Below are 25,734 nucleotides of genomic sequence, written 5' to 3' on the forward strand. Positions count from 1 at the left end.
AAAGATAATCCCTAATTTGCTGAAATGTTAAACAATTGTTTGCAGTAAGTTATTCGTTTAGTATTAAAAATTTTGCCCTAATCGGCCAAATAGTTACTTTTACAGCTCATAATCTGTGTACACTGTCAGTCAGATAGAAGTCTCAACTCTCAAGGCAGAAAATCACTGGTTTACGGCTAAGGCGGGTGAATGCAGAGCGGGAATGCTCAGCTTGACGTCCGGACAGACGTTTTACGAGACAAGCGGTGATTAGAATCAGCTGTTTTTGCGCAGCAATGCTATGTCGTTTTATTAAATTATCACACACATTTCCAGTTTTGGAAAATTGTGTTTAAAAACTGACCTTGGACGACAATATCAAGGTCAAAGCATGAGATTAAATTGAAAGTATTTTCCCGTTCTTTTTTACTTTTTTTTTGTAATTATATGACAATAATGATGCAAAAAAATACGAACAAAACTTGGGTTAATGCTTTCTGAAAGTTTTTTCATTAAGAATCTAAAAATAACCGAAACATTTGTTTACTGTAAATTTGCACAAACACACGTGTGGGGACCCATTCGTATTTGCTTGCAAAAACAATCATATGTGTAGATCAAATAATGTGTATAGTAAATTGGTAAATACGATATAAACTATATAAAATGGAAGTATATTAGAAAGCCACCATTCTAGTTGTGTCTTGTGCTTGCTTATAAATCTATGATTCGTGAGAGGTAAATAATTTTATTGTAAGTAGGTTATCAATTATATTCGTTCCTATCTGTTACCCAATTGTTCTAGCCTAATCTCGTTTGTTACTTTAGACCAGTGGTTCTCAACATTTTATAGACCAGTCCAGGATCTAACAAGATAGGTATTAAGTTTGTAGAGCTCTTCTGTAATTTTAATTACATTTGCCAGAAGAGCTCTACAAACTTGATATTATGCCTGGCAGCAATAGCTTATAAGATAGGTATTAATTTCGAAAAAATAGACTAACGGTGTAAATTTTTTTGAATAGACCCTTCTGCAATAAAAAATACTTGTATATGTAGTATATCTTAGGGACATAATGTTTTTGAACAAAAAAAATGTTTAATGGTGAAAATAACGGCCCAAATAGACGTAAAAAGCGATATCACTGATGATGGCATGAGCGTTTGCCGAAACGTTTGAATAATAAAGCATGTCGCTTTTTACGTCTATTTGGGCCGTTATTTTTACCATTAAACTTATGAACAGATCCGTATATAGTGTTCCAAAATAAATGTTTTTGGAAAAAAAAATCATCATGCCATCTCACATTTGCACTTTGTCTCCATTTTGCCTACAAATAAATACACACCATACGGAGCAAAGTAGCTTTAGATTTGACATCATTTTCCCATGGCAAAACTATCCGAGCTTCTTTTGTTAGATTTTCACACTCAATGTCCTTTACATTTATTTCTGAAACACCGCGAACATATTAACCAAAGCCAACAGTATCCGGTAAATTACTTGACCAAGCAGCAACAATGTCCAACAATGACGCCAAGCAAAGGCATAAACCGCTCTATAAAACATTGCTATTGCACTCGGAGCGAAGTCCGAAATATTGCACGGTGACCTATATACGTTTTATAGACAACATACACCATGCCTTTTTTTTTACTACAGAGCGTTCAAAACACTTATCGAAAAGCACAAAGCAGTTAGTGGCAAGTTTTACAAAAGCACGTTATGTTTTTACCACAGTGATCAAATGCCTGTGGTGATACTTCGTTAAGAACATAAGAATTGAGGCATCTAGTACAAAAGATTCCATTTGCAATGCACCTTATCAGTATTCTCCGTTCTTGGGTACAAAAGGTGGCTGATGCAACAAGTGAGCGAAAGTTCAACATGCAGTAAAGCAAACAAAGAAAACTGTTGAATAAAATGGAACACGGCGATAAAAGAACTTCAATGTAACACCTGCTTGAAAGCGATTTGGGAACAAAGAAAAGGTCCGCCAGCTTTTCTTAAAGAAACAATCGGCACGGTTGACCGGAAACGCAAATAAACTAATTGAGAAGCATGTTGTTGAGAAATACGATATACCGGAGTGTTTGCTGCAAGATTTCGATCTCGCTCATTGACTTTTGTGGGGGAATTGTCGGAGGGAGAAGGCGACGAAGACGAACGTACGCGAGATGCAAAGCCATCATGCGCAGGCGTTTTCTGTCAAAAAAATAGAGTCATGTCATAGGTTAACCAAGATCAACATTTTAAAGTCAATTAAGAAAAACTACAATTTAACTTCATGTATGTTACAAATAAACATACTTGTTGGTGGCAGACATATGTTTTTGTCTTTTCGATTTTCCATTTCTGCTGTTGTTTCGTTTAACTTGGTGGTTCATTCTGCAAATGAAAACAGACTTAATGAACAAAGAGTATGAACTACTTACATGCCAGAACGTACCTCCTTTGTTACAATGTTAGATTGAATTCGAAGAAAAATTAAAAACATACGTACACATAAGCACCAGGCAATAATATTAATCTGAAAAAGAGAACAAATAAATAAAACTTTGGCAAGAAAATTGTTATGTCCTTTAAAGTTGACTGGCGACCAAGATGAGTAAATTTTTGGTGCACTTTTCTTTCATTCCCCACACTGTTATCCTTCTCGTGCCTCTAGCTTTCAATAACTTTAACAAAATGCTTAAACGCAATCAATTGAGCGGGATGGCGTGCTAATTTAACACAACGCAAACAAGCTTTACTTCGTCCACTGAGGATAAAAGTAAAACAAAAATTTAAATCACCCAGTAACACCGTTCGTTTCAAAACTAATGCGCAAAAGAAACAAGAATTGCTGAAAAAATGGTTGCTGTAAGAAAACCTTTTTAATCAACTGCTCCTTTCAAGTTCTGCTCTGTACCTGACATGCTGTTTGCAACTTTTTCTTACTCGATCAAAGTTAGAAGGCCTTTAATAAACTCTTTAGTGGTGTACACGATATGCATTCGGATAAAACAAGAAATCTCCACGTTTTGTGTTTGGTTCCATTCTGCTCTGGCAACGATCGATGTTGCAAAGATGTGTCCGGCGCCACACTCTAATGGGAAGCGGACTCATCGACCCAGGCTTCATTTAGGGGACCTGGCCTTTCTACCAGCGTCAGGGCAAGTATTGGCGAATATGCCCGGCCTGTCTACAGAACGGCTGGCCGATCGAAAGTCTATAAATTATGAATAAACGCTTCTTGTGAACAGTTTTTCTGTTCTTTGCTTTAGGAGTAATCCAATTTGAAGCAGCATGTTGGACTTGCGCAACTGCCGACTGGCTAATAATCAGATGCGTCCACCTTCTCCACCTTGCACCTCCGTAATGGTGAGGGAACGACACCGCATTTCGAGTCATTTTCGCATCGTCTTTTTCGATCAGACATCTGCTTGACGTTGTTATGGGCTGCGAGGGTGGCGAAACGATGCGCCCGAACATAAGGTGTTCACCGGAGCCAGTATGGATTTTCGATACGCTGATCAATTTATTTCTGGTTCCGCTGTCCTTCCAACAACGACACACCACCACAAGTATCAGCTGTGCCGTTGGTTGCCACAGTTACCTGCTCTAGCAATTATGCGTAATGTAATCAAATTTGTACGGCGTACCTCACACGAGAAAGCCTTTAAATAACTTACGCCACTAAGTAATTGCAAGTGCGCACGAGCGTTTGCACCTGTTGCAAGTACAAACGTTTGAACGAAGCAATACTTTTTTACTATTTATCTATGGTGTTACTTTACACCACCTAAAACGACCATTTAATGAAATTCCACTAAACTTTAAAAACAGAATGGTTAGTCATGATAGCCAAAACACTTCAGCTTTTAGCTGACACAAATTGCATCCAGTGCGGTAAACCATACTCAAAAGCAGTGATTTTGTCTATCGAGGATACCAATGAATGACACCGCGGAGCAATACGAGTACCCATTACGTCATATTCAGAATCGTTTTACTGCTTACTATATTGAGGGACACAGTTGTACTTTTTAAGGTGGCCAAATGAAAAGAAGGATCGCTTTCTTGGTGTGTAGACGAATGCCGTGAAGTCTTGGCATCTGGCGTTTCCCGCGTTTAAAATCAATAGGCCAACATCTGTCATTCGTGTCGGACACGAAACGCGGGTACCTGCTGTCATACCTTCCTATAAGGCTAAATGCAACTCATAATCATTACAACCCCCCAACACAAGCGATTTTTAAGAAAACGAAATACCCTTCGATACAATGAAAACATCGCAAACCTTTCTGGATTTGTAAGTGCGTTAGTCGATGCTTTAAATAAACAATGTTGTAAACCTACGAGGTTTTGATCTGGCCGAAGATAAATGCGTAACAATAGATACTTACGCTTTAACAATTAATATAACATTACTGGTTAATTACATAATTGTTTGCTTAATATCAGTTCCTTTCTATGTCAGTAACCGTTCCAACGTAAATCTAACTTCATGATGAATTTACTCTATTACAAGTTTTGTGTGACAAGAGTAATCTTTGATACACCATTTTTGCTTAATCCCACGAAGAAAACCAAGCAAATAATCATCTGACTTACCTTCGTAAATATGCGACAAACCACAACTAATATTATCCCGAATCTTTTGTAACTTGTAATTGCCTAACTTGCGTTCTAGATATTAAGAATTAATATCTGAAACAAAATGACTCAACAGCAAACTTTATTGTATGGCAACCATAGACATTACGTTTAACTAAAGAAGAAAGTGCTTTTTATTGTTAGGATTGGAGTCGATGAGAACGACATCTGCAACAATTCTCATTCAAAGCAAATGCACACTTTCCCGCGCCCCGCCTCCGGTGGTTTAAAGCGAACAGTGTCAGCCTTTCGTTTATTTCAAATATCATTGATTGTTGGCATCTATTGGCGACATGTGTTTGTCTATGTTTACCCATTGTCCGGAAACGAAACATATTATGCCGAGATTATAGCGACCTTATCTAAAAAAGACTGCGACACATGCGTGGGTGTTTACGTTTTCAAATGAACCGTTTATTTTAAATCATACTCTTCTATCTTGATTCTTGTTGCAAATTTCTTCAACATCTTTGATGCAAAATGCGGGTAAAAAAATTTTGCAATGGGCTGAACTAATTCGATGGCGCAACAGCGTAAAGTTAATGTGAGGAATAATCCACATTCGTCCCTTCCAAAAGCAATCCCATGCTGGCACATGCTGTTTCTTAAAAATATACTTTCAAACAAAGTTTTAACTTTGAGCCATATAAAACGTGTCGTACGGTTTGTAAGTGTGGCGTTTATAGGCCAACTCATCCTAAAATAACTCTTTTTGCAGTTGGTCCGCGCAGGGTATATCACAAATATAAAAGTATTTTGTTTTGTATGCTTTTGACCAAATTGTAAGAAACAAATTAAATACAAACGTAACGAGACTAGGCGTATGTTGACTATTGCTCATCAGTTAAGTGGGAATGTTAGCAGCTTTTATGTTTCGTAAGTCACTTAGTAATTGCGTCATCTTTTCTGGATATGAAACTTTGTGCGAAGTAACCACACGCATCTAAAGCGGCAGCAGTTGCCTATTGTTTGCCCATATACAAATCGCACGTTTTCACAATTGTTATGTGCATTAGCTACAAAAATCTCACGCTTGAAAAAGTTTAGCAAATATTTTTGGCATTTGTTTATATATTTTTTATGATAAGTTTCCGTGAGGACAAGGATTGTCTACAAAAAAATTGGAAAGACATATTGCAGCTAAAAAAAAGTTAAAAGGGGGCTCGTAAAAGTTGCGCCTTGCTATCCGTGTTTTATAAATATCGAATCGTCAGTGATCATAAACAAACGGAAACCTATGCCGATAAATTAAATGGCAGATGGTGTTATTGATTCCTAATGCCACTGTTTTTGGCCCAGAAAGGACATAGCAAAACAAGTACAGATGGAAATCTATATACGATGGTCTCCAGACCCCGACCTTCTGTCGATGACAATTGCCAATAATGAAGCGACATATTATTTCCTATAATAATCACATCATCGATACCTGTATGGCGAGGGTGTATTTCATAAAAACAAAAACACGAATTGAAAATCGACTGACTGCAGGTGGTCACTGGTGTCCGCTCGACAAGATTTGACCTTTATTTGCTTTCTCGCAGAAGTGTGCAAACATATTTTGTTTCGAAGTGAATAATTTTCACGAAAACCCATCGACTTGCTTTTCGTACACATGCTTATTGCAATCAAACATAGTTTCGTCGAAGTTTATTTTATTCACTTAAAAAGTATACAAAAACGCTAGCTCTCATTTGATCTCTGTTGACATCTACTGGTCAGTAGCGAAGACCGTAATACAACTACTTTTAGATGCCAAATATAACCCTGCAGGTCTTCATGAAGACGACTATTTGAGTAAAATTTAGACACGTATTTGTTTCAAATGCAGGTTTTAGACTTCTTTTTAAACGATATTTATTCAAAGGGAAATATATGAAAAAGTTAATTAAACTTTATCGATGGACTGTTTGGAACTTTACTTTTCGTTGTTGTGCACAAATAATGTTCTTGTTCGAAAATGAATTTGGCAGTATTTTCGCTTGATTTCAAAACACCCTATAGGGTGTAGGCACTAAAAACGTTTGTGGAATATTCATGACTTGCGCCACCAAAGACGGCTACTAATAAGATTTGTAGCTCCCACAAATTTTAACGTTTTTCTACCCACAAAACCAACCTTGATAATTGGCCAGAAATTTGAATAATTACCTCAGCTATGTTAAAGTACTTTTTGTTACAAATATGTGTACCTGTTTCTGAAACACTCAAGTTACTACAGTACTTCCGAAACTGATGGACTTTTTTGGGACCGCTGATCCACTGCAAAGACGCGTGTTATGCTGTTGTTTATAGGTAGAGCTATAAACACCATCACGGGAGACACACATTTAGCTAATTTTTGATAGGTGGCGTAATGAGCTGAATTATTTATTTAGCGGCTAAAAAGAGGTTGGGTTGGGAAATAAATTTTTGAAAATATTACATTGGTAACTAAGTTTTTTAGCTAGTTTTATTGGATTTTAAATGCTTATACCTTACCCCGACCCTAATAGCCCTAACCGAGAGCATTTTTGGTGATATAACGTTTTAAATGTAAAAAGTGCTCATGGCGCCACCTATCGAAAATTAGCTAAATGTGGGTCTCCCATGAGATGTGTTGTTAGTATATTTTCCTGTTGTTTATGCATGACTAAATTTGTTTCTTTGTATCTTAACCATCAGACGAATAGTAAGTAGATCCTAGATCAAATTTATAGTTCTGCAGCGCATTAGCATCTCTACGCAAAAAGATAAAATGTGCACATGAAAAGCTGGACAAGAACAGAATGCTATGATTGGCAAAGTGCAGAAAAAATGTTGAAACAGCTCGTAAGCAAATGATTGAATTCAATAACAAACAGATGTTAATTGTAAATGTAGCGAAAAGGTACAAGGAGGGGAAAAACCCACAGAGGGAGGGAAAAAACCCACAGACAAGTGTAGCCCGGTCCTCGTTGTACGGTCTATTCTCATGTTACATTTGAACAAAATCAATCTGTTGCTTAGCTCTCTGAAAGTGACAGGAATACGTGGCGATAAGTACAAGAAAAACGTGACATACAACAATGTCATATGTGCACCAACATAAAAGGATAGTACGTAAAGGTTTGTTAGGGTCACACATGTCTGCTTTCGTGTCAATCCTAAAATATTGAATAAACCCTAAAAAGCACCGAAAAACGAATGTGAAAGCCTGGTACGACAAGCTACTTTCTCTTTGAGACATTATGTTTGAAGCAAAAGTGAAACATGTATGTCCATACGATTTAAATACGAATATAAAACATGCTGTTGATGGTTAACAGAATATGCTGACTGTTAATGGCTTACGAAACATTTTGCCATCATGGCAAACGCTTTCCCAGGATATTAAGCATGGCTACTCTTACAAACAACAAGAACCGTCGCCGCAACTTTACCACTACTGGTAAGGTTACAGCTACGCGATCTAAAACTATCCTACGAACTTTGTAAGTCGATGAAGTCCATGCAAAGGTATCAAACTTCATTTGAAAATAGAGGGTAGGTAATGTTTTGTGGCAATAAAGTTGCAGCGTCACACAATTACACATAATCGTAATAATCATTTGTTTTTGGTTTGTTGTTGTCTGTGCGGGGGTTGGCGAGGTAAGGCTGGTCCACCAAGGTTACTTCAACGGGGGCGATAAAGTTGTTGCTTCTTGAAGAACCACCGGCGCTACCTGGCTTTCCAACACCGTATGCTTGGAACCTGGACACCACATTGCCCTGTTCGGGTAACATAGCATCGTCCAGACTAAAGGACATTGCCATTCCGGTCTTGTTTACTCCGGTTGTTGGTACCAGCTCCATAGCGTCATCATCGGCGAGACTTGCAAGTCCGCGATAGTCGGGAGGTGGCGCCTGGTTTGCGGAGAGGATTCCACCGTCCAGGATTTCCGCATCAGCCAAAGTAACGCCGCGAGATTCGGAAATCGTCTGTCGATGCATTTGGCGTCGTCGTCGCTCGAGACGGGTTCGACGAATGCCGAACTAAATATGGAAAACAACAATATGAATTATTTGTGTTACGTTTTTATTTTTGTCACCTATATATGACGTCATAACATATTTCTATGTCGTGTTCGCTGTAACGAATCGTCGAGGGGACGTGGTACCACGCGACTGAGAAGCCCGCAGTTGGAGTTGGTGCTGAGCGGTGGTTCTGTCGCGACTGTGTATCTGCGCTGCTTCTAACGTTTTACTCTTTGCTTTTAGCTTTATAAATACAAGTTTTATTTTGGGTACTGACTGCCCGTTATTACAGCAGAACCGAAAAAAGGCGTAACATTTGTTCAAGTTGTGTGTACAGTGTGCGATTCCATACACAAAGTTACATTACCAAATTTTATTTGAACACATTAAACCAAGTTTTTAGCCTGTAGGACATTTCTAACACTTTGCCTACATACACTGCTTGATGTTTCATGCTTTCAAAAAACATTGTTTAAACATAAAACAAAATGATTATCAATTACAGAAAGGTAGAGCTATTAACGCGAGAACACAAATCACAAAAATTGACTAGTTTCTTTGCTAATTGCTGACGTATTTTAGTTTAGAAACTAAAAGTTAGGTTCTTTAGTTTAAATCTAAGTTTTTAAGTTGGTTTTATTGTTCTTTTATTTTAAAAAACATAACCCCAGCCGAAATAGCCCTTACCTTTCGGTACCGTCTAAAACTGTAAGCCTAGGTCCGCTTAGTCGATGCCTAGCCCGCTAAGCCCGTATGTACTAATTATAATTTTCCTCTTTTTTGAAAAATGCACACGGTTAGGGCTATTGGGGTTGGGGTGAGAGTTTGTAATTAAAAGAATACTATAAAGGGCAGGAACTTGGCCGAATGGTCTGGCGCGCCTGACCCATATACAGACATAAAAAAACTGATCGGGATTCGTCCCCGGGAGTGTCCTGGGTTCGAACCCTGTGAAAAAAAAAGAATACTATAAATCATTCTCCTACAGGCAATCCGGGCTTGGCGCAGTCTTTGCTCGGGATTAGCGCTGGCTCAGTGTGGGCTATATTGGCTTATCAGGTTGAGACGGCTCGCAGTTTTAGACGGTGCCCCTTACCTGTATTTTTATACAATTTTGTTTTTAAATGTTAGGTGAAGCTCTTAGCGACACCTATCGAAAATGCACAAACCTTTGCGATTTAAGTTCTCACGTTAGTAGAATCTCCTAAAGAAAGAAGGTTTCAAACTTATTACCTGCCACATTAAATAGTACATCTCAGCAACGTTGAGAGTGAGGCAAATGACAGCGATGACAAACATAAACCAGAGAAATATGGTTTTCTCCATCGGACGTGACACAAAACAATCGACAACATTTGGACATGGGGCTCCTTCGCATTTGTAGAGCTCCGAAATACGGAACCCGAACAGTTTATACTAAAAAAGACAAGCATATAAAATTAGTATAGTATTAAAAAAGTGAAGCATTTAGGCAAAACATGACAACAATGACTACTTGTGAGTAAAATTTCATTCTGTACTTGTAAATGTGATCAGTTTTTTTTGGGGGGGGTCGGGCAGTTTTTACATGCTTGTAGTAATCTATCATAAAAAACTAATACGCCAAAATCACGCAAATTGTCAATTGGCAACAAAATGCATCTTGTTTACATATAGTATTAAAAGTCTGGTCAATTCTATCTGCAGGAATGAAACGATTTGTTGAGGGTTTCCAGGACTTGATCGATCTTCGGCCCATTAGTACAATAACACAGTGATTTGCAAGCACTTGAGAAAATCTATACTGTTAATTTCCGATGATCCATTTGTACACTGGCCTAATTAACTGGCAATACTAGAGCCATTTGAGATCGAAAAGCGACTGAAAGTGGAGTGGCATCTGTCGACCAATGACTTTTAGATAGCAACCAACCCATCGATACGTCGATATGCAACGTAAAATCACTGTTTGTATTGCGTAAAATATACATTGGCTTACACAGCTTATAAGGGAAAAAAAATGATCAATTCCTTAAGCTTGAGGCTTTACGCATTGCAATAAAACCAAACCTATAATTAGGTTTGAGATAATAGTGATTGACATCACCAACAGCAATGGCACACACGTGCTGTCACTTATTAGGTCCAACTATAATTTGATCATAACAACGAAGGTCACCAGAAAAATTTAATAAAACAGAATGCGGTTTACCTGCAAAAGAATAAAAAGCACTTCGACAAGAGTTCGCATAAGAACGGATGCTGCATATAGAACGTAATGTTGAGAGAAGGCAGATTTTTCCTCGCCAAACATTTCCTGGATCACAGACTGACGAATTTTGCGCGATTCCAGAACTTGATTTTCGTTTGCCTCATTGGGCCCCATTAGAGAAGTCGGTCTCACAGATCTAAAATCAAACAATACCGGAATTAAGGGGGTCTGGCGTCCATGTTTTGGAGAAAAAAATTGTCCGAAATTTTGTCCATTATCTAATTGTTTAGATCTATGAAGCGTCTTTAATAGATAAAACGAAGTAAACAAAACAATAAACAGTCTCCAAATAAAAAAGTGTGTCGCGACACTGGAGCGTTTTGTTGTATCTTTGCAAAAATATCCAAATGTAGTTACTTTTTCCGTTTTCTTTTTTCATCGTCATCATCCTGGCCATGATCGTTAGCCATCTCCGCTTTCTTAGTCTGCAAACATTTGGTAAAAATAATTGCACGCTATTATTATGCAAAATTGGGACGTGCGACAGGATAACTGGCTACCAAAGAAAATGCGGCTGGGCGAAATTGATGTAAGGAAGCGCTGTACTCTGGCGACGAAATCGATTAATGCAAAGTCGGAACCTCCACAGCGCTAAAAACAAATTGCGAGATAGGAGGGCCAGCTCCCTGGGGGACGCTTGCAGAAAATGAGGTAGGGGGCAATACGTGCCACGATCGAAGATATGTGCTATGTCTAATTGCTGCCGGGACCACGTGGTCTTGATTTAAAACCCACGAAATTAAATTAAAGTAAAAACTTCCCGGCGTGAATCAATACCTTCAACTCTTTAATGGCCAAAGTTCTGTAACATTGACGAAAAGCCGCTCGAATTTTATTAGACCGTTTTGTTGTTTTGTTTGAAATAAACAAACATGACTTGATTTAAATAGTTTTCATTTTTTTCGTTATTATAAAAGTGTAAAACAAAGCATATCCTTGATAAAAAAATGTATTGTTAACTTTATTTTATTGTTAGACATTGGACATAACTGATCGATAGATGCTACAATAACACGATCTCCACACCAACAAAGTCGACCCTGCCGTATGTGTTTGAGGGTTTCAATATCTACGGAACCCAGCTGACATGACACTTACCGGCGACGGAGTTGGACCACTACTCGAAGTTTTTTCCTTATGTGGCGGTTTCTTTTTGATTTGATGCGCCGAGTAGACCATAAACACGATGGACGGTGTCGTCACCATTATGATTTGAAACGACCAAAATCGTATGTGAGATATTGGCGAAAATTGATTGAAACAAACGTTCGGACACCCAACCTGCAAGACAAAATAAGAAAATTCACCTAAAATGCCAAAATTACCGTCTATTGTAAACACATTTTTAGACGTTATCTTACTATTTGAGGCCCTGTCTGTTGAAGTTTACCAATCACTGACAGTAAGGTTTGCTTAGTTAGATGTGCTTGTATATTAGTGCGACTTTTTACAGACCAGTGAAGGGAAAAGCGAATAAGTTTTGCCTGGTTGCTGGATTAAAGCGATCGTCAGTCATGAGTGGTTTCGGGCCAATGCTTATGTTCCACCTTAAATAATTTACCGGGCACGTTGCGAGAAGTGAAAATGTATGCAAGTGCCGACTACGTGCGTTATAACGTCACACGGCAGCATATGTAATATTGATGTGTGATCACGTGAGCACAGATGCGAGTAAATAGAGCGGGCAATGAGTTAACTCACCTGCATCGTATTGCATTTAAACTCGCTCTGTTCATCCGAATACACCCGATCACCAACGCTCGAGACCACGACAATACGAAACACGATAAGAAAGGTGATCCAGAACTTTCCGATCAAGGTAGAGTGCTGGTTGACCTATAAGAGCCAATACGACTTAGTATATTAAGAATCAGTTTTATAAAAAAAAAACATCAAAACCTTATTCCAAATACACAAACGAATTTTTTTGAAAGGGTTGTAGTAGATTTGGTTACAAATGAAGGAAAATATATTTCATGTTTTGTTAAAAACAGTTTCTGCATGGCTATATTAACAAAATAAAGTCAAGAATATACAAACCAACCTTTTGTAGCCATCGTTCAACGAAATGCCAAGACATTTTATGTTTCTTTTAGAAGTGCTTATATAAATACAGTAAATCCAATATTCTTGATTTAAACCTAACACACAAACACTGCAAGAAATTTGAAATAAAAGTTACAGCGAAGAAACCTTGTTAATTGACAGGAGAATTGTTTTGAAAACAGTTCCATATTTCACAAATTTTTTAGCTTCATAAGCATACACTGTAAAAACTATTTAGTACCTTGACATTTGTTTGCCCTGCCTTAAAAATACCTACAAATTCGGTTGTGACCAATTTATAGCACTAGCAATAAAGTAGTTCTACTTTAAATAAACTTTCCGACATGTATTGCGTCTAGGTTATAAATTGATTTACTTTGCCGAATAGAAATTTCCTAATTTCCGAACGCCCTTTAGCCTTCTAACGATAATTCCAGTTGAATGAGTTGCGAAGTCGATGAGAAAGTTCCTTGTCATCATGCATCACGTCAAACGCCTCCCATTGATTTCTTGGTCATGCGCACTTGCTGATAAGACGAGGTCCCGACTTCAGAAGGAAAAACAATAAAACTTGCTCTCAGGACCCACAGCGGACGGACTAAAATGTTTGGTGATTCATTTACAATAACTTTATACATGAAATCATCCGTGTTTTCATTTTATCTATTCCTACACCAACTGAAAACTGTCTCGGGATTGCCTAAAACTTATTATTTTCTGTTTTTAAACACCAAATTAAATTTATAGAAAAGCTAAGAAGTTCTGTGGTTAACCGAAGTCCGGGTGATGAATTGAGCAGCGGACGCCACTAGTTATTGTCCCAATAATGTTTAGACTTGCTTGTCTAATACGATCGACCAGCGCGCTGAATAATTTATACTGTCAGTTGACGGTTGAATTGGCCTACGTAGTACATCTTTCCAGCATTTAACTCAAACGCTTTTGTCAAATTTGTACCCGGACAATAAGCGACTTCTTCTGAATAAAACTTACAACCACCATACCCGGCTCTGAAACGTTGTCTGCAAACTAGGGTCCAACCTAGTGACACAATGCCGGGTTACTATCGACCAATATTCCTTGCGGCCAATTACTGACAAAAGCTTTTTGCATCGGTGCAGCATGTAGATAACTCTCGCTATGTACGGCGACATGCATTAAGCTCGACGGAAAGTGGAACCCAACGCAAAAAGGTAAATTCAATTTGCTAGTCGCACTGACGACAGCCCGAGATAATTTGTATTGATTTGTCGAAGACAACCTTCGACCCGATGTTTCAATTCAAACCACCAACCCAGTAGTCTTTTCACTTTTCTATGTTCCGGTAACAATGTCTATCAAAAAGTTAAGTTGTACATGTAAAATTAATATATACCATTCAACAAATATAAAACGCTTACCTATATTCTTGACATATGCTGTACAATGAACAACTTAACATGCGATGCATTTAAGCTACCAGCATAATTTGAAACCGAACTAAATGCCTGCAAATTGGTCTGAAAGCAACTCAAGCGAATAATTCCATATTTTAAATGACGCTAGCAACAATACATCGCATGGGAACAGTGCCATGACAACACTGAACTCATAATTGCGGGTTGCCTGACGCACCTGCTTACATACGAATGTTAGAAAACCGTCTTTCAACCGAAACCAACTCGCGACCGATGGCAATTGCGAGCGGTCCTGTTGCTAATGTCTCAATTGTGACTGCTCTTGGCAACGTTTCTCTTCCGACGAAGCGCTTGGCTGAAAGCCACTATATGACTGGTGAGATAAAACAGCTCAAGACCCTCGATAAGCTTCAACCATACAACAAACATACATATCGGACACTTTTCAATGGACAGTCCACATTCCAAACCGGACTGAGTCAAGTTTATTGAATCGCGCAGACTGCGACGAATTCACCGTCTGGGTTTGCAAGACGTAGAGGTTTCGCATCCCATTCCAATTGTAATCATCAAAATAATCAATACAATTTGCACATCGTGGAAATTGAACAATACCTATAGCATACAACACTTAACTCACTCTCAGTTGAGATGTTTGGTTTTTCTTTTAAGCTTAAGCCTCAGTGTCTCACTATGTTTTTTGAATATTGATTTGTGCTGAGCTGTTTTGTTATTGTTTGTGACAGGTGTGCAGCGAGATGTATTAACAGAAGACTGTATTATATGGGGAAAATTGTAACAACAATTTTGACATTGATTATATTTTCTTTAATTGCCGATCTAAGTTATATTAGCAGAAGTTATTGGATTAAAATAAATGTACGTTCATAAACCTACAACAAATTAATGAAAAGGGTAAATAAGTCCGTATTAATAGTGAAATCAAAAAACTATTCTAGTACAATAGCATTTTTATTGCAGTAAAGCAAATCAAGATTTATGCGGAAGGGTTTAAAGCACCACGTAATCCGCAAGTCGGCAAGCGCTGTTTGTATTTCCAGGGAATTACAATAATGCTCGGCGTCCTTCAGATGTGAGAGATTGATCCACGAGATTACTTAGTTCTCAATGAATGTACGATTTCACAACGGATAGGTAAGCACTATATGTGTTTATTCTTAGTGACAAAAATGTTTTGTATACAACCAAACTTAAGTGGAAGTGCTAAAACTCAAAATGCAGCCAATACAATCCGTAACTTAAAGGTAGAGTTCAAAAAATGCACTAGATTTTTACAAATCACAGTACGCCAGGCCCATTGAAGGCGCTATACCGAATTAGATTTTTACAAAAGATTTTTCGCTCGTGAAACTTTGGAAGTGGCAAACTGCAGTGCGTGTTAAATTTGGTTTCAGCTCACAGTTGGTAAAACTCATTGTCCTGTTGGTAAAACTTATTTCTGTTATTCGCGGGGCTGGATTTAAATGTCTACGTTTTGTCAAAACTCCCAACAGCGCCCTCAATATCGACGTAATATAGGCCGTTAATTTTGAAACTAAACTTTGGATAAAAGTGCGGCAGTTGAGATTTAAGATCCCAAAACGTTAGAGTTTGCCCAAATATTCTCAGAACATGCAAGAAGATAATAATCATAAAAACAAATTTAGTCACACAACTCTTACCTTTTAAAAAATACTCCAATACAAGTACAATTCGAATTTTTAACGTCAGCTAAGATTTGTAATCACAGCGAGTCGGGAAGCGGTTCAAGAATCGAAAAAGAAATGATATACGTGTTTAGTTACAACTTTTAAGAAGATTTATTCACTGACAAAACAGTGTTTTTTATTAGACGAGTTTTTATATTTAAAAACGTAAGTTCATACCGGTACCATGTGTGTGCTTGAATGCAGCGTACAGATTAAGTTGAAAACATATATCCTTTACATTGAAAATACAGAAACCAAAACCATTGGTGTGAAAACCTGTTGTTTGTTGCAATAATATTTATTTCCATCACAGACAAAAATTCGACACGAAAAAGTTGGAAACGATACAATGTAATGTTGGTCAACGATCACGATGGGGAAAATACACGAGACTCTAAGAGCATAAAAGTATTCAGGAGGATCGTACAAATACCGGGAGATCTGATTTCTGGTGGAGAATCGTTGAACGCCAATGCAACAGATGAACAGTAATGTTTTATTGCACTGAAAATCTTAACATGATGGTACCAATCTGTAAAACGCACAAATACGTGATTAAGACATAGAGATAAATGTAAAAAAATGAAAATCTTTCCTTAACAACGAAATCTCCTTGCACGTAAAACAACGGACTGCCATGATTTAGTGTCATTAATCCATGATTGCAGGAAATCTCAAAGTGAAAAGTACTATGTGTTTACACTTTGAAATTTCAAACAATAAAAATTACAGAAAAATTTTTAAACAAAAAAATGCAGAGGGGCATCAATGGAACAAAATATATTACTCGTGCCCACCTTGTGAAACTTATACCTTGGTATTTTAGTCCTCCAAGCTACGGAAAGCGGTTTGCATGTCATCGTACAACTGCTCGTAATCTCGCTTAATATTTGCTTCTCCATCCTTCACTGGGTCCTTGAACTTCATCGACGACAAACGGTACATGACGTCACCAAGGCTCTCGCGGATGACGGACCACGTGACCTTGTTGTCAGATTGGGCTGTTGCCTCCACACTTGCACGGGCCATGTCGTAAAAGCCAATCATGTTACGTATCATACCAACCGTCTTGTAGAACGGACAGTATCTGTAGAATTCGACAAACAAATGAAAAATATCTTTAAAATTATTCTAAGCACAGTAAAGATGGTGTGGTACCTGTCGTATGCCGAAAACCCATTCTGTTGTAGAAAATCGTCCTTAATGAGTTTTGCAACTTCCAAAGTAATTTTATCAGCTTCTGCCAAGGAACTCTGCAACAAACATTATTTCGTTTAATTTTTTTCGTTGAAAATTTGGGAGAGAGCGGGATTTGAAATTTACTTTTCCAACGAGTTGCACAATTTCTGACAATTCCTCTTCTTCCTGCAGAATTTCTTTCACTTTTGTTCGCAAAGGCACAAAATCAGTAAAATTTTTGTCGTAATAATCGTCTAGTGATCTGCGAAAACCAAACAAAACCTCTTTTAAATAAGATTAATGCACATTTGCGTTGCACACACTATAATATCGTATTTAGTTTGTATTGGAGTAAAAATAAACAGTTTTTTTAATGCCATTTTTAAAGTTGAAATTATATTTGCATCCACCTTGTGTAATTGGAGTAGCTGATGAGCCAGTTGACAGAAGGGAAATGTTTTCTCTGGGCAAGCTTTTTATCCAAACCCCAGAAAACTTGGACGATACCAAGAGTAGCTGACGTCACAGGATCGGAGAAGTCACCACCAGGTGGCGACACACTAAACGAAAAAATATTATGACTAAAATTGTCAAACCTTTGGTAAAGGACAATAAGGAAATTAGTACTAATTGCAGGGTGTAGAAAACAGAAAACTCAGAAACTCAAACCAAGATTTTTTTATTGCAAACGTTTTGCCCGTTTGACAAGTTCATGAACTATATATTGTAAACAATACAAACTCTACACTAATCCAATATACGCAACGCAACAAAGCCAAAAAAATTAATCATACGCAAGTAAACTTACGCTCCCACAAGTGACACACTGCCTTCACGAAGGGGACTTCCCATACATGTAACTCGTCCAGCTCTCTCGTAGAAAGAAGCCAATCTTGCCCCCAAGTAAGCTGGATAACCAGAGTCAGCAGGCATTTCAGCTAAACGACCCGAAATTTCACGAAGAGCTTCGGCCCAACTAATAAGCACAACAATAATTCGTTGGTTAAAATGATGTGGTTACGGGGTGCATCAAATTTGTAAATGTTTCAGTTTATAGAAACTATCTTTACCGTGATGTTGAATCTGCCATCATTGAAACGTTGTATCCCATGTCACGGAAATACTCAGATAAAGTGATTCCTGCACATATTGTTTTTAGTTTGTTTTACAATTTTTTTTACAATTATTTTAGTCAATTAGATATCACGGAAGCAGGATTGAAGTAGAAGAACTACAATAATCATGTATAACGATGACCAAACATTGAACAAATACCCACCTGTATAAATAGAAGCTTCTCGGGCAGCCACAGGCATATTAGATGTGTTGGCAACCAACGTTGTACGTTTCATGATAGATTCAGTTTTTCCATTAAGCTCAACTGTTAACTAAAATCAGAACACATAACATTTTTTTACAAACCACCTTTTGCAATTTACAACAATTGCATAAGATTAATTTTGGTCAAACAGAAGCTAACATTTTGGCAGTTTGTCGCTAAACTTACATTATTGTTTGTGTAACTTTAACCGTTTTTTTGGTGTGATGTTAAAGTTATTTGTCAGTTTACACTGACCTCTGGGAAATCACGAAGCACTTCAGACATTTCATTTCCTCTCTCACCACATCCAACATATACAATAATGTCACTGTTGGAGAACTTGGAAAGAGATTGTGAAATCACAGTTTTGCCGCAACCAAAAGCACCAGGAATGGCAGTAGTACCACCTTGCACAGCACTGGAAAAATTCACACATGCATATTAAAGTGATTTTAAGAATGCCAATAAATACAAATCTGGTTATTCACACAAACAGGTGTTTTTATGCAATTAACCACATTATGCAATAAACTGAATTTTCTCAAAAAATGGCTAGAATAATTTAACTAAAAGTGTAAATTGCTACAACAACCATTGACATATGAAACTTTATCAAATTATGGCCTTTTATTGCTAAATAATTTTTTTTAATAAAGGTTTTTGGTACTGTTCGTTAACTAGTGGTCAACCAGATCATAAGTAACAACGCACACAATCCAATCTTTCATAGGTGAAAATTTATCTATTTTCACTAAAACATGGAAATAGAACCACATGCAATGAAGCAAAAAGAATAGGGAAAAAGGAGAGCAACAACAGGACACTTACGGAAACAAAGCATCAAGTACACGCTGACCAGTAAGTAGGGGATGGTTGGCAGGCAGCTTCTCCACACATGGTCTGGGTTGTCTCACAGGCCACACTTGCATCATGCTATACTTCTTTACTGAACCATCAAAATCCACTTCCAGCACTGTGTCCTAACATGATGGATGACACTTCAACACTTACTTTATCTCAAAACTGAACATTGGTAACTGTTAGGTAAAGTGTTTATTTAGGGTTGGTAAAACAATTTATCATTCTGTGGTAATTTATTGTAGTAAAAATGCCAGACCATAATATGCTTGCAAGTTGTTTTGTATTTCATACAATTTTTAGGGGGTCGCTTGTAAAAAAACAAACAGGTTTTTGGCAAACAAAACTGCTTTAAACCGGTCTATTAAATATTTTGTGTATTTTGTTGTTTATAGTTTGCATACAATATGCAGGCAGCAACAGTGTGTGGTTACTGAGTCCTCAGCAGTACATTAATTTAACTCACATCAACGTTGTACATTCCAGGTTCAGCAATGTAAGTGATTCTTCCATGTGCTTTAGGTGGGAGCATTAGTCTGTGTTGGATCAGTGTGTTTTCCTGGATTAATCCATAAACATCCCCTCCTGTTATGTGACTTCCAACCTGATGATAAAGTTTTGTTATTTGAAAAACAGTTCAGGCAACAGACAATAAATTTCTTTTAAAATACATGGACATGGGCCATAACAATTACCTTACTGAATTAAAGTAAAAGAGACACATTGACGAATGTGTACAAAGCACAGTTTTATGTATGTTACATTTAAGTACTATATATATCTTCAACAGAAGTACAGAGGGACACTTTCTGCTCAACCTGGTAAGTTTTGACAGGAGAGAAGTCCCACTGATCAGTTTTGTTAAGTGCAGAAGTATTTACACCACGAGGTATGTAAATTGACTGTGTCTGCTGTTGAATCACTTGCAGGGGCCGCTGAATACCATCGTAAATGTTATCTGTGTATAAAAATCATGCATTAAAATGTGAGACACATGCGACTTTATTACACATGAGACCAGTGACTTTTTTGCCAAACATTATGCTAGCACAAGTACATCAAACACTTAAAAATCACATACATCCTTGCATTAACAAAAATCGGACATATGATTTTTACTTACTTAATATTCCAGGTCCAAGCTGCACTGATAAGGGTTTTCCGGTTCGAAGTACAGGATCTCCCACAGTTACACCAGCTGAATTATTAAAATTTACATTAGTTATGTACACTTAATGATATGTTGCAAAAGATAGTGAAGCCTATGTTCTTACATGTCTCCTCGTAGACTTGAATAGTAGCTCTATCTCCATCAAGACGAATAATTTCACCTACAAGTTCAGAATGTCCCACACGAACTAACTCGTACATAGAAGCTCCAGACATACGTTCAGCTGTAACCACTGAAATTATATCAAGGCATGATTAAAACCGCTAGTGGTCGTAGATTTTTTTTGGCCAAATATCTGTGCTGGTAGAGTTGATGTGTACAACATATCTTCAAATTTTGATGTTATGGTACAAACCCCATAATCAACTTCTGCTAATTAGGCAAGTTTCCTACAATATTGGGCTTCAGGAGCAACACGAAAAAGGCCAGTTACATGAGTCTACTGTAGGGTTCCTCTATTTTTTTGCTACCAAACCAGCAAAAAACTAAGCAACTGTGGGTCATGTTATAGATATAATGCACCCAAGCGTGACTACTTCCCGAAAAAGGTTCAATTTTAGTTTCACACATGTTAAAAATTGCTGTTAGGGGAGCAAATGAAGAAAGTATTGTGCCCAGTGCGCTCTAGGGGCGAGTTGAAACAAAAAATACATGCAATGAGGAGCGTCAAATTTACTTTTTTTAATGATATGTGACATAATTTCTCGGGAATCGAGACTCGATTTTTTAGAGATATATTTGAGATCTACTTTTGTGGAAAATGTAGAACTGGTTAACCAGGAAATGCATTATTGTTGGTGAAAGTCTTTGACAAATTTATTTAGTGTTTACTGTGCAAAATGGGCAATCTAACTAAATACATGAAAAGTTTTTAGTTAACAGAACTTAATGTGAATCTATAACCTGCGAAAGACAGTAAACAATTACAGGACAAAGTTTGTTTGGTGCTCTTACCAGGTCCAGAAACACCAAACACTGTGCCAAGCATGCTTTCCTTCTCCACATCTCGAATTTTTGGCAAATAATCCTGCTTCATGTTTATGTCGTTTTTAAAATAAATCAGAAAATCTGTACATTTACCTTGCACAACAACAGGACGTTAATATTATTTTCAATATTCGTTATGTTAAGTAAATCTAGATAAGTTAAAGACACAAAAAACTAACCATCAAGGCATCAACGGTAATTGCACCATTGCTATTTGCTACTTTAAACTGACGTTTATCAAAAACATTTAATCCAACACTCCAGTGGACAACAAACTCACTCAGGCGTTAATTCCGGTCATATGTTTGCAAAGCGGTCACATGATAAAATGTGGTAATCGCACAATTTAAATTCTAAACCTGGGTTCAAAATAAAACTTATGGTAGAGCAACTAACACCGTAACTCAACTGACAACCAAAAATGCCTAATTTTCGATAGGTTATATCTCCAAAGATGCTCACGGTCAGGGCTATTAGGGTCGGGGTAAGGTACTAGCATTTAAAATTCAATAAAACTAACCCAAACAATTAGTTACTAATGTAAAAAATTTAAAAACTTATTTTCCAACCCAATCCATTTATAGCCGCTAAATAAAAAAATCAGCCACGCTGTTAGTGGCTCTACCAAAACTTATGCATACATTTCTTTCTTGCTATTTCATTTTTCAGTTTTGGGTCTGTCATACCACATCGTACAACGTAATTGCTAAAAAATGGATTAAAACCTCGGATTTTTATTTCGTAAAATCTAAACGTTTAAAAAATAATTCTGAAATAATGATTATGAAGTAATTCGTTGGGGTTTTGCATGCAAAAATTTCATTAGGACATAATTTTGACTTGAAAATTTATTTTTATTTAACATAATCGAAAAAGGGCATTGGGCACATATATGAGCATTGTTTTAGGACACAACAGTTCAAAACTTGAACCTCAAAATACGATTAAGACGCAAATTTTAGTACATGTAGAATCGTATAGACATGATTATCATGCCGGATTACTGCATTTTTAAAGTTGCATTTATGTTTGTTTTAACGCTTTGTTTATTAAAACGCTCCATGGCAAGCTTACTTGTTTCAAAACGTTTAAAATACAAAAAGTGACCATTCAACTTTTTACGCATCTGCAAACATTTCACGCAAGCGGCATTAAGCTGCGAATAATAATAGGAGTTTTATGCTTATAATTCTTGTTTAGATTTTCGTTTTCCGTCGGATTCTGAGTCCTGTATTTTTTGCTCATTTTCCTCCTCGTCATCATCATCATCATCATTATCGCTATCGTCATCTCGTACGTCATTGGTCGCGTTGTCGTCATCAGCATTTTCATCTTGATCATCCTCATCGTCATCGTTAAGGTTGTAATCATCATCATCATCTTCAGTGTTGATTTTTCCAGACAAAACCTCACTTATCCACTTCTCTAGTTCGGAAGTTGTTGGCAAGCGAGATTTTCTTCTTTCCATCCACACACTGTCAGCCTGTGATCACGAATTGAGCAGATATTATTGTGAGATATTTCACCATTTTTATGTTAATTTTCTGCTTGGCCGATTGGTGGCAATTTTGAAAGAAAATTGTTGCTTATATTGTTGGTTAACTCACATCAGTAACATTGACGACTCCGATCTGTGGTTCTTTCAAGTCCACACCGAAAGTTCTTTCCCAGTAGTCGTGAAGCTACAAAAAGTCAAAACCATAGGTAAGCCAAAACAGAGCAAAATAAACAGCATAAGGCTTCAAACAACTTACCAGGGTAAAATCATCAGGATCGATCCACACGATCGACAAGTTTGGATTTTCGGTATTCTGCTGTGCGATATCTTTCACCATTTGTAGAAATTCGTAACCTTCTGGATCTTCAGCGTCCGCAAATGTTACTACGTGAATTCCCTGCACGTCATCCTCCTGCATATTAAATTTCAATTAATAGCTTTATTAGATATCCAAACTGTTAGCACAGCATTGTAATAACCGAGACTTACCCAAGTGTCATACATATCGAGAGGTCGCAATTTCCTTAAAGTTGCTCTCTTGTGGTTTTCGACAAATTCTTCAATGACAGTGTTATCGTGTGGGCCCTCTCCCGGGATTGAGATTGGTTTTTTCATGTAAGGTTCGTAGAAGTCTATTTGGTTAAGATCACCCAACCCAAGCTGTTTGGCCAACTGAAAGAATTGTTTTGTTGCATATCAGACGTTGACTTAAATAATGAACGATTAGCATCCCCCACAACCGATTAAAATACTCACCAATTTTTGAAAGACGGCAAAAAATGAAATCATAGGCTGATAGTCTAAAGCTGCGTCAACAAATTCGTCGTAGGCTTTGGAAATAAAAAAATATAGAAGGTTTGTTAATTTTAAAATATCATATTATAAAACCCAACAGTAGCCTACATAAGCAAACTGTATCGAAGCTGGCAAAAAAGATGTGCCAAAACGTGTAAAGAAACCAAAATAAGTCGGTATTTAATTTCACATGGGCCTGCCATTTTATAATTAGATTAAATACCGTATTTTTGTTGCTTAGTATACCTGCACTGCTGCTGCTTTCAAAAAAACCAACAACTTTTGTCATCTCATGTCGCTTGAAACTTTGAATCTCGATTTTTGAACTAATTTCTTCAACAGGACTTTCGTCCAACTGCAAAAAACATTGTCGTAAATATACTTTCTGTGCCTTCAATGTATTTTGAACAAACGACGTTTTTAGTTAGGAGTTTTAATGAGTTTCACTTCACCTCTAACAGAAACTCCACCAACACATCAGTTGATCTTTGTCCGTCAAACTCAACTTTGTGACCTGACTTGTAAGCGTAGATGGACCCTGCTTCAAATATTCCTAAACACAACGTCAATAAAATTTACTAAGTTACTTTTACTCCCAACATCTCACACAAGACAATGTTCACACCAAGTTTTTCAGCCAGCTTCCTATCTTTTTCCAAGTCAACTATTCCGAATCCAATTCCTTCACGGTCTGTAATTTGAGCTGCAAGCTGTGAACCAAATAACCATAAAATAGGGTTCATTTTTTTCTTAGGGGGAGATTGTTTCATTAACTCTATTTTATAATGCTAACCTCCAACATATCTTCGGTTAAACGCCATTGCTTTTCCAAATAGCTGTCGTGGGGATCGTGCGGAATGGTAAAATAAACGATTAAAATGTCGAACTTCTTTAAAAATCTGAAAAATGCAAAAAGCTGTAGCTTGCGCCTTTTTATGTTTAAAAATGTTCACTCTACCTGTTGAAGTTCTTTTTGCTTAAATTGATTAGACGGTCTTTTCCATCATGTGATGGGAATTCCAAGCCCTTCTCTGCAAACACCAAGGTTGCACAACCTGAAAGATATACATGCAAACAAGCGTTACAACAGAGAATACTTGCTATTTTCTCTACTTTGTTCTCACTATAGCTTACCTAAAAGCAGAACAAGCAGAAGTAGTCTCAAGATACACGACATATTCCTTCTGTGACTGTCTTGTGTCCACATAGGCAACGTTGAAATAGAAATGCATCAGGAGTGGGTTGATTAACTTATTTTAAGTGCGTGACGTGCAAGATGCCGCAAAGGCGCGATAACAAATGCTGATAGTGGTAAACATGCCGGGGTGTCTGCACTTCAGAGCCTGGCGTGAAAACGCAGCAGCTGCTCACCATGGGCACAAACTGATCTCACGCAGTTTTTTTAGATTAACTCACCTAGGATTTAGCATGACGGTATGTAATAACTTGTTTTAGAACCAAAACAATGGTGTTTCATTCAAGTGGACATCATACTGTAAATGTGGCCATCAAAGGTAAAAATATTCAACAAGTACAATCTCTGTCATTTTTAGGTGTAATCCTCAATGAAAGGCCGTTTTGGAAGGAGCATATTAATTAGGCCTACCATATTACCATGCCCCAAAAGGAGGACACATTGTTGAAAAGAACATGAAAAAATAATTTAAGGCCCCCCAAAATATAAGAGCCTCTGAAATTAAACGGTATTCAATAGATTGGATAAAGTTGAACGTTTATCACACCACAAAATTAAAATAAGCTTGTATTTTAAAAAAGGAAAACCTGTATTCTTTAAAAAATAAGTTGAATATCTATATTTGGCTGAGGTACACTATTCACGGTTTTGAATAATCTGAGCAAATAATTTTGTTTTATTTCTTATAACCTGACGATGACAATAGCACTTGTCGAAACGTAGTTATGTTCTAC

The 25,734-nt window shown here is 37.3% G+C and overlaps 4 protein-coding genes across 5 annotated transcripts; all 4 read right to left on the bottom strand.

Annotated features, from left to right (window-relative positions):
* Positions 1-1,410: 1,410 nt before the first annotated feature.
* On the bottom strand, positions 1,411-3,967 carry LOC145215381 (helix-loop-helix protein 15-like). Its single transcript, XM_080084077.1, has 3 exons — positions 2,430-3,967; positions 2,291-2,368; positions 1,411-2,185 (listed from the first exon to the last, which is right to left on the bottom strand). Exons 2-3 carry the CDS (start codon positions 2,365-2,367, stop codon positions 2,029-2,031), a joined length of 234 nt encoding a protein of 77 aa, XP_079940203.1. The 5' UTR covers position 2,368; positions 2,430-3,967; the 3' UTR covers positions 1,411-2,028.
* Positions 3,968-7,289: 3,322 nt separating this feature from the next.
* LOC145214745 (gap junction delta-2 protein-like) lies at positions 7,290-14,226 on the bottom strand. The gene is made up of 8 exons (XM_080083349.1): positions 13,267-14,226; positions 12,889-12,999; positions 12,546-12,680; positions 11,943-12,125; positions 11,202-11,269; positions 10,785-10,980; positions 9,827-10,009; positions 7,290-8,611 (listed from the first exon to the last, which is right to left on the bottom strand). The coding sequence occupies exons 2-8, from the start codon at positions 12,922-12,924 to the stop codon at positions 8,165-8,167; spliced, it is 1,248 nt and encodes a 415-aa protein (XP_079939475.1). The 5' UTR covers positions 12,925-12,999; positions 13,267-14,226; the 3' UTR covers positions 7,290-8,164.
* Positions 14,227-16,275: 2,049 nt separating this feature from the next.
* Positions 16,276-21,633, bottom strand: LOC145213705 (V-type proton ATPase catalytic subunit A-like). 2 transcript variants are annotated; one of them, XM_080082072.1, is made up of 15 exons: positions 21,480-21,633; positions 20,629-20,757; positions 20,478-20,552; positions 20,173-20,312; positions 19,821-19,958; positions 19,325-19,476; positions 18,752-18,914; positions 18,455-18,563; positions 18,246-18,315; positions 17,984-18,151; positions 17,586-17,735; positions 17,320-17,437; positions 17,155-17,249; positions 16,810-17,083; positions 16,276-16,528 (listed from the first exon to the last, which is right to left on the bottom strand). In XM_080082072.1, exons 1-14 carry the CDS (start codon positions 21,559-21,561, stop codon positions 16,819-16,821), a joined length of 1,854 nt encoding a protein of 617 aa, XP_079938198.1. In that variant the 5' UTR covers positions 21,562-21,633; the 3' UTR covers positions 16,276-16,528; positions 16,810-16,818. The 2 variants fall into 2 exon arrangements, with proteins under 2 accessions (XP_079938198.1, XP_079938199.1); XM_080082073.1 differs by having other exon boundaries at positions 16,794-17,083.
* A 593-nt stretch (positions 21,634-22,226) lies between these two features.
* On the bottom strand, positions 22,227-25,083 carry LOC145213706 (calsequestrin-2-like). Its single transcript, XM_080082074.1, has 11 exons — positions 24,940-25,083; positions 24,764-24,860; positions 24,599-24,704; positions 24,431-24,515; positions 24,258-24,358; positions 24,052-24,160; positions 23,767-23,840; positions 23,500-23,682; positions 23,267-23,422; positions 23,120-23,194; positions 22,227-22,995 (listed from the first exon to the last, which is right to left on the bottom strand). The coding sequence occupies exons 1-11, from the start codon at positions 25,010-25,012 to the stop codon at positions 22,696-22,698; spliced, it is 1,359 nt and encodes a 452-aa protein (XP_079938200.1). The 5' UTR covers positions 25,013-25,083; the 3' UTR covers positions 22,227-22,695.
* Positions 25,084-25,734: the final 651 nt, after the last annotated feature.

The sequence above is a fragment of the Phallusia mammillata genome, chromosome 2 (genome assembly GCF_965637545.1).
Source record: "Phallusia mammillata chromosome 2, kaPhaMamm4.hap1.1, whole genome shotgun sequence".
NCBI classification, from domain to species: Eukaryota; Metazoa; Chordata; class Ascidiacea; order Phlebobranchia; family Ascidiidae; genus Phallusia; species Phallusia mammillata.